Source organism: Rhinolophus sinicus, chromosome 14 (genome assembly GCF_057876585.1).
Source record: "Rhinolophus sinicus isolate RSI-liver-muscle chromosome 14, RSI-T2T, whole genome shotgun sequence".
In the NCBI taxonomy this organism is placed as follows: Eukaryota; Metazoa; Chordata; class Mammalia; order Chiroptera; family Rhinolophidae; genus Rhinolophus; species Rhinolophus sinicus.
This window is the reverse complement of record NC_142514.1, coordinates 175,405,321-175,414,279: the sequence shown is the minus strand read 5'-3', so window position 1 is coordinate 175,414,279 and position 8,959 is coordinate 175,405,321. Positions and strand designations below refer to the sequence as shown.

The window sequence follows — 8,959 nt, the reverse complement described above, 5'->3', positions numbered from 1 at the left end:
ATCCCAGGGTTGCTACTCAGAGTTCTGCCCAACCCAAGACACTCCTGGCCACGATCCCAGAGCTCTGGGATCCAGGGCCTGTGGGAGGCCCTGGCTGAGTCACAACACTGGATCACAAGTCATGAACAGGAGCTGGGACCCCAGCCTTGGTTTCCTTCACTGCTAAATTCGTTTCTGCTCAGGTGTCCAAGCCAGTTTGGCTGCGCCCTCTAGTGGCCGGTTCATAGCACAGCAACCCTCTTGCGGGCCCTAAGGTGCCACAGGGCTGAAGGAAGCCCCCTCCCACAGCCTCTCTGGGAGCCCAGGAAGCCGGTGAGGAGCCCCCTGGGCTGGGCGGGGGGAGGCTGGGGCTTCAGCATGCCAGAGCTCGAGATGGGCATGATCTCTTCTCCCTGCTTCCTTCAGACCAGAGGTGTCTGTAGAGTCCAAGGTCAGCCTTCCTTCTCAGGCCGAGTGGAGGCATCATTTAATGCCAGGAGCCCAAAGGGAATTAAGGACATTTATTTCACATTCGCACGTCTGTACATTTTCTATAAATAATGTGGAGCTGAAATATATACAATCATCTCTTGCCGACTCCCAGGCCATCTCTCCCTCTGGCACCCAGTGTCAGGAGAAGCTGCCTGCAGACAGATGTGTATACTGAACTTGGCCTTTCCCCACCCCTCCGGGTTCCTGGGCATGGCAGCCAGTGGTCCCCAGCCACTCTGTTCTCTCACGCCTAAGGCAAGGCAGACCAGAGAAACTGCTGCTCGGCAAAAAGCGCCCCCTGTACCACCCCACCTCAGTGGTGGAGGCCATGGGCCGTAGCTGCCAGCTTAGAACACAGATAAGGAAGCAGGGAGGTGGCCACTCACTCTGCTGCCCCTCTCCCTGCCCACACCTCGTCTGGGAAGACAGGCCTCAAGCTGCCCTCATGCCCCACACAGTGGGAGTGCTCCCGGCGCCCAGTCGTGCCGGACCACACAGGCACCACAACACAAATGTCTCAAGGACACGCAGTAGTGGACTCGCACTGGCCTGTACTCAGAGTTCTTAGAAGCCACTGGTCCAACTCTCTCTCTCTCTCTCTCTCTCTCTCTCTCTCTCTCGCTCGCTCGCTTCTGGGAGTGAAGAGGGAGACTGTGGAGGAGACAAGCTCAGCCCTGTGATGGACACACTAAGACACACTGAGAGACACAAAACTGGGAACCAATGAAGCCACGGCAAAGGGCTTGTAGAGAACATACACGCATCATCCACTTCTTGTCATAGCAGCATCGTGCACTTGGGAACAGCAAGAGGCAAGGGGCGTCCCCTGGGCTGGGGCAGCGGTAACCTTCCTCCATCAGCTAGAGACGGGCCGGGGTGGGGTTCTGAGATCTTCCTCACTGCTACGAACTGCAGCCACATACGAGAAGAGACACAACACAGAGTAGCAGATCTCGTGGGCCTAGAGGGGAGAGAAAACCAGGCAGATCACCATCACTGATCTCTGTCATCTTCACACATGGAGACCTGCCAGGCCAGGAACTCCTGCCCTAACACTGGGCTCTGGCCGAAGCAAGGCCTCAGCCGGTGCGAGGGGAATAGTCTCTCTCCCCAGGGCTTCACCTCTTTGCATCTTTGGCATCTAGACCGAATGTACCTCTCAAAGCATTCCTCATTACCCCTCACCCTGTGCTCTGAGGGCCCATCCCACTGCTGTCTGGAGATCCCCTGGGAGCCCTGCACAGGCACACTCACCATTGGTGTCTTGTACTTGTGGCTCACCACTTCTTTAATTTCAGGAACTAAAACCGGACGGGCAAGAGACAAAACAGAAAGTTCAAAACTAAGAGCAATAGTGCCATGCTCCCCCAGGCGGCAGCGCCCGGCACCAGGGTCCCCTTCCCTTCAGTGGCCTCTCCCAGTGGCTGCAGCAGCTTAGGCTATGACAGCTTCTGTCCAGCCCCTGCAGGATGAGAGGACACTGCCCCAGACACTGCCCGCTGAGGTCTGCAGTGGCTCCTTGCTCGATGGCCGTGACTCTACCCACTTCCTTGAGAGCCCCAACAGGGGAGCAGGTCAGCCTTTCACCAGCCTGGTCATTGCTACTGTCCAGGCCCCTGAGAAGTGCAGTGGGGTATTCCCAGGCTTGGATTGGGAGAAGGGGGTTGTCCAGCCTGTGCCTTGCTTTGCTGAGATGCCTGAGAACTCACCCCCTCACCAGCCCGAAACTCTGGTTCCCTGTACTCCCAGCCTCTACATGGAGGGTTCTGAGGCTGGATGAAGAAGTGGCATGATACTAAACCCACCAGGCTTCTCAGTTTCCTTCCCTGAGTGGCAGGAGAGCCCCAGGCCTGCCTGTGTGAGGGAGAGCGTCAGAGGGCTCTGGAGCAGACACACCGAGCAGAAGAGACAGGCGAGTACAGCACCCGGGAGGGAGGTGATTGGGAGCATCAGGCAAAACACACACATGTCCACAGCCCAGAGTGCAAGGCTCAGTCACCCCTGCCTAGCCATGCAGGGGTTCTGCTTGGCCAGAGGAAGGAGGAAGGCCCCCCGGGCTCTGCCATCATCGTGGCCCCTGGAGATGGGAGCAGAGGGGCGTGGCATCCCCCTGGGAGCCAGAAAAGGTAGGATGAGAGTTGGTCACACCTCCTTCTGACCCTGGGAGGTAGAATTTGGGGGGCTCAGGGTCAATGGGGATTAACTCATCAAAGGTGGAGCAAGAAGCCAGGGTCCTCTCCTGAGTTGGAAGATTTCCCCAAATCTCTCTCTGGCAGAAGAGAGAAGGGAGCACACAGGGAGAAAACTCAGAACCAGTGAGCCAGCGCACGGGTGGAGGCAGGTTGGGGAAGAAGAGGGTGGGGAGAGAAAGGAAGAGACGAACTGGCATTATGAGCAGCTGGTTTGGTTGAAGGGAGCCCGCCCCACCCACTGCAGGGCCCCAGACAGGGACTTGGGGAGAGGCAGCACGAGCCGAGCCCAGGTCACTTTACCTGCTGGAGAACGAAGGTTTTCATAGCAGCGATGAGGGGCACAAAAGAATGAAGCACAAACACAGCAGGAACTCAAAGCCCCAGGGTGAGAACTACACCACAGTCCGTGCTTGGCTGGGGAGAGGCTGGCTCCGGCTTCCAGCAACAACTGCCCCGGCTGCCTGAGCCCCTAGGCCTGTCTGCCCCCTAGCGTGAGGCTGCCTGGACAGCCATATACTCCCCCGCTAGCACAGAGGTGAGGTGAACACCAGAGTGGCACCAGGGTGGCTGGATGGAGCACTGGGCTACTAGGAAGGTCGCAGCAGGTGACACGAGCACAGCAGAGCTTGGGGCTCAGCCGCCTGCTCTGCCTCAGAACGTTCTGACCACCGGCTGGCCCTAGTTCACTGAGCCTCTTAAGTGCCACCTCCAAACTCTGAGCCTGTCTAAGGCCACTTGCTCTTCTGTGACCCACTCCCTAGCTGCCCGTCTCTTTAATTTCTCCCCTTCTCTCGTCTCAGGGTTCCCTTTCCTTCCCTATCACTCCTGCCCCTCCAGACCTCTCTGCAGAGGCTCTTCTTCTCGCTGCCCCTAGTCCCTCCTCTGGAGCTCCGAGGTTTGAGTTACTGCCATGTGAGTCCAGACCTAAGAGCAAAATAGTGTAATTACCAAATTCCTCCAGGACAAAGACGCCTCGAACTGTATTGCACTTTTTAATGTGATTCAGCTCTATGAAAACCTGCAAGAGAGGGAGGGAGGGTGGGGTAAGGCCCAGAGGCTCCCCCTTGCCCCCAAAGCCCACTCTCCCAGCTAGAGCCCCACCCACACACAGAGAAACTATTTCCCAAAGGGAGGACAGAAGAATACACACACACACACAACTCAAAGCGCTAAGAAGCGAAGATAGCAGAAAGGGCATGTACCTTCCGCTCCTGGCCGGAGGAGAAAGCATGGGAGAGAAATGAAGGTGTTAGTTTTAATGGTCAAACCCAACCCAAAGGCCCCTCTGCCGGCCTGGGCTGCCCGACTGTACCCTGTGTCCAGGGCAGTGTTCATAGGACACTGTGCCCCAGGGGTCCCCCCACGCAGCCCCTTGGCTCTCTACCCTTCCATGCATCGTCCTCCGGCGCAGAGGGCTGGCACGGGCGCAAAGCTCCCCTCAGACTGTCCTTGGGGTGGAGGAGTTGCTACCTTTCTGGAAACAGGATCCAGGCCTCCCAAGAAGCATGAGGGGATGCTAACAATAGCTACCGCTTACGGGCACCAACTAGGAGCTCTACAAACACCACCTGCAATCTTTACATCTACGTGGCACAGTACAGACTACTCCCCTCTCTTTGTGGATGAGGACCCTGAGGATCAGAAAGTTTATTTGCCCACGAATAACAAAGCTGGGCTCCGAATCCATCCTGACTCCACAGAAACGCTTTCTCCATTTGTTACCCCAACTGCGTAAGTCCATCGGAAGGAAGGTCTCAGGCTTCCTGAACTCCAACTGACTGTTATGTGGTAGGAGGTGGACCCCACGGCCCTTATTTCATTGTCAGTAGGGTCTGATTCCCCTCCATAGGATCTAACTTCTGGGGCAAAGCCTTAAGCTCCCTGTCAGCTTGAACAAGCTTTGTAATAGATGTTAGGCAGTCCAGAGGGGCTGCAGTGCGGCGGGACCCGGAAGAGGGCGGCTGGGTGTGAACAAGAGCTCTTCTTCAGAAGGTGAGGCGTCAGGTGAGGCCACAGCATGAAAACACGGTCAGAAGCCTGCTCCCCAAGAGGTGCCAGCACCTTCGTGGTCCAGAAAAGTACTGAAGTAAACCCCTTCTTTAGGCTGACCCTAAGGTCTTAAGTGTACTATTCAAAATATAAGTATTACTAAGAGTAAATATACTATTGCAAGTACACTTCCAAGAAACCTGGGCAGCTATTTCCCATCACACCAAAGCTGCAGAACTAGACTCCTGAAGGAGAACTGAAGCGTCAAGTGAGGGAGAAAGCTACAGAGTCCAGATGGTCACCTCCCCCGAGTATCTGATGCCTGGCCAGGGCTGTGGTGCTGCACACATTCGGCTCTGGCTCAGAGCCTGAAGGAGAAGAACCAGGACATCAGGGAAGGGGTAGGGAAGGCACTTATGTGAAGAGTCAGTACTGGGAACGGACCTGGGATGATGCGCTGGCCTCAGAAAGGAATTAGCTTAAGGAATGTCCACTGAGAGAAAAAGTATCACTGTGTTAAAAGACCAAGAGAAAAAAAAAGTCAGCTCCTATGGTGGAATCACAATGAGGGAAAGATATATCCTGAAGTGTTCCCCAGGCAAAAGAAGGGGAGTGGGGCCTGTGGAGCAGGGACAGAGTGGGGACACTCAGAGGAAGGAAAAGAATAGGAAGAAGAATCAGCAGGAGAAAAAGGCAAACACACACACTCCAGATAAGACAGATACAAGCCTCTCTCTCTCTCTCTCTCTCTCTCTCTCTCTCTCACACACACACACACACACACACACACACACACGCAAACTTCAAGTACACCAGACACACACAAGCGAAGAGATCAGCTGGTCTAGACTCTCAAAGCAAAACCACCAAGCAAAAGCAAACCCTGGGAACAGGAAATGCAGACACTGCAAAGAAGGGCCAAGTGAGACGCTCCCACTCACACTGTGCTGAGTCTAACGGATGGAGGCAGCCCAGCTGCCGAGGCCCCCTCTCTCCCAGCCCCCTATGTGAGCTCCCTGCTGCACCTTCAAGGTGGCTGTCAATGTCACTGTGCCCTCCTCTGTGATTTCTCTCTGGTCCAGCTGCCCCAGTTCTCCCACTAGCCTCAGAGGCACTCATGCTCACTGGGAAAGCACTGGGGTCCTGGACACTGCTCCTTACTGCAGATGGAACAACAGGGCTAGGAAGCCTTGTGCTGCCACTTGCACCTACCTGGTTGTGCATGAACTTGAGATTGATCCCTTCTAGGGTGACCTGCAGCAAGCCACCCTCACCAGTCTTCATGTCCTGCACAGGGAACTCGCCACCTAGTTCAGGTCCTGTGGTGAGGGAGGAGGTTATCAGCTAACTGGGAGGTGGGATCCCACAGCCTGACTTCATGCCAGGCCTCTGACATGCATAAGGACTGATGAAAAGAAACGGAAGGCACTCGCTCAGGGAGCTGTTCTCGTCTCACCAGGTTTGATGCTTTGCTGGCGGGCGGCAGCACGCTCCATGCTGTCCTTCACACAGTAGTACAGCTCCCGACACTGCACACACACGGGGGAGAGGGCTGCCTGTCATGCGAGCCTTCCAGAGATCCCCGCCCTCTGCTCCATGATGGCTGCTGAAGGCCGATGCCAGGACCCCAGAGACAGTTTTACGCAGCAGCCAGAGGCAAAAGTGGGGCTCCACACACAGGTGTTGGGATTTTAACTGCTCTCCCAGAAACTCACCACTTTGGCCTCCACGCCCAGCCCCAGCCCCGAGTTCCTGGGTACCTTCTTGGTGTAGAATTTGTTGAGCTGGGTCTCAGAGCCGTTTCTACGCCACAAGCACAAGACCTTGGTCTTGGGACAGTAGGTCATGTTGATGAGCTTCTCGTACCACCAGCGCTCGTACACCGTCCCGATGCTACTGCGCAACACGATGCAGTCGTCACACACCTGGGGAAGCGCACAGGCCGGCTCAGCGGGCCTGTCTCGTCGAGTTTCTAGCATCCCAGGCCACACTGCACTGTGGCACAGCTGGTCTGACTTACGCTCACAGTCGTCCTCAGGTGGACACACAAACACTAAACGGCCGGACATACTGTCCCCGAGAAGGCTTATTGGAAGAAAAAGAGTCATCGAAAGGAGCCTGTGAGCAGGAAGAGGCTCACTTCTCACTTCGGTCAATGTGTATTACCTCTTACATGTTCTGGACGTACAAGTACTCGGAGGACAGCTCATGCCTCCATCCTACAACCTAGGGAGTCATCTCTGTGACGGGCACAAAGGCAGGGGATCATGGCAGGCTTAACCAAGGAAGGAAAAGGGAACCAACACATTGCTCGCCCTGGCTTGGCCCGAGTTCTGCATAAATCCTTTAAAAAATTAATCACACGAGTGATACATGGACATTGCTTATTGCGAAACAATTATACAGGATGTAAATTAAAAGGCCAAGTCCTCCTTCACCTCCTTTCTTGTTCAACATTCTCCCTCGGGTGAAGGTATGTGTTCCATGCCTCCAGTTATTATGGGAGACATTCCAGGAGGGGCGAAGAGCACAGGGCTGAGGTCGCACTGCCTGGGTTTAGATCCTCGCTGTCCCCTTCCTTGAGCAAGTCAACCTGCACCGACATTTCCTCACGCACAAGACGAGGAGAGTAACAGCAGTAACTTCATGGAGTTACTGTGAAGATTAAGTAAGTCTATGTGCATAAACTTCTTAGAACAAAGCCAGGCACACAGAAAGTACCCTAGCGTTAGCTGCTGTAACAATAGAATTATAAGAAATAGAATTATTTTGACCACATGGATGGTTCTCAAATCTTTCTCCATACGAGACCTGTTCCTGACCTCCCTCTATCTGGTTGTCTCACAGGCAGCCCCTCAAACTCACTGTGTATAAATCTCAACTCAACATCGCCTCCTGGGCAGACCCTCCTTCCAAGTCCCTAATTGAGTAAGTGGCATGACCATCCAGCCAGCTGCCGAAGCCAGAAATGAGTCATGCAAGGCTCCTTCCTTTCCCTCTACACACCATTGAGTCCCATCCATTCCACCTCAAATCTCCCTGGAACACTCTGTCCTTCCCCACTCCAGCTATTAACTCTTACTCTTCAGGTCTAAGCTCAGAGGTCACTTCTGAGGGGTCCTCCACAACTCCTACACCCTCTGCTATGTAATTCCCATAACACCTGCCCGGAACATCTTCTCTCATAATGCTCATCATACTTTATGACACTGTTTAATTATCTGACTTCCCCAATGGTTTGTCAACCCTGTAAGGGCAACAGAAACCATGTCTCTCTTATTCACCGCTGTAACCTCAAACCCAGCAATGCCTACTACATAATATGTGCTCCATAAATATGAGGTGAATGAATAAGGAATACACAAGACTACCAAGTTTTCTCGACTACCTAAGAGTTTACTGGGGTTCTAAAAGTGTTATGAAAAAAAGGGCCAAAGTGGCTAAGAATTAGAAACTTGGGTTCTAGCCCTGGTCTAACTCTGGTTTCCTTTCTCCATGTGGAAAATGGAGAATACTGTCCCATTCTGCATCATCTTTTAAAGAATATCATGTAAAGGAGAAGAGCAGGTATTTAGGAGAACACATGATTTCCAGCCTAGAGAGATGATGGTAATAATATGTCATGCTCGCGTATGCTACTGGTGCAGGTGTAAACTGGTATAACCTTTGCGATGGCAATATGGCAGGAGCTATCAAAACTATAAATGTATGTAAGCTTGATTCAGAAATTTCACACTAAGAATTTATCCTAGAGAAATTCCCATGTAAATGTGAAAAGATATATGTTTAAGGACATTAAATTAAGCAATGCTTTTAAAAAAAAGGTGGGCAGGATTAGTCAAATAAATTATGGTACATCTATATAACACCTAATGGAAAGATGTCTGCGATACATTAAGTGAAAAAACAAATTATATAACAATATTTGTAGATTGATACCACTTTTGTAAACACTAAAATAAAATTCCATGTAAATAAGCTCTATTTATACAAACATGCATTTTTTAAAATCTGCACGGCTTCACACCAAACTCCTTAACAAGTGGTTACTTCTGAGACATGACATTGGAAGGAAGTAAAGGGAAACACTGACTTTTTACTTTATTTACTTCTATATGGTTTGAAACTTTTTTGTTTTAAGTGTGTTTTTCGAGGCCCCATCAGCTCCAAATCAAGTGGTTGTTTCAATCTAGTTGTAGAGGGAGCAGCTCACAGTGGCCCATGTGGGGATCGAACCGGCAACCTTGGTATCATGAGTACTGCGCTCTAACTGAGCTAACCAGCCGGCCCCTGGTTTGGAACTTTTA

At 52.6% G+C, this 8,959-nt stretch overlaps 1 protein-coding gene across 50 annotated transcripts in view; it reads right to left on the bottom strand.

The window, feature by feature from the left end:
• Window positions 1–485: 485 nt before the first annotated feature.
• Window positions 486–8,959, bottom strand: part of MADD (MAP kinase activating death domain) — a 36,758-nt gene continuing 28,284 nt past the window's right edge. For 29 of the 50 annotated variants that reach the window (XM_019743552.3, XM_074336323.2, XM_074336318.2 and 26 more), the window contains 6 exons: window positions 6,413–6,577; window positions 6,109–6,181; window positions 5,865–5,971; window positions 3,612–3,681; window positions 1,726–1,772; window positions 486–1,432 (listed from right to left, as the gene is read on the bottom strand). In XM_019743552.3, the coding sequence (XP_019599111.2) occupies window positions 1,328–1,432; window positions 1,726–1,772; window positions 3,612–3,681; window positions 5,865–5,971; window positions 6,109–6,181; window positions 6,413–6,577 (567 nt within the window). In that variant the 3' untranslated portion in view covers window positions 486–1,327. The remainder of the gene's footprint in view (window positions 1,433–1,725; window positions 1,773–3,611; window positions 3,682–5,864; window positions 5,972–6,108; window positions 6,182–6,412; window positions 6,578–8,959) is intronic. The other 21 variants (XM_074336353.2, XM_019743566.3, XM_019743567.3 and 18 more) reach the window with 1 other exon arrangement.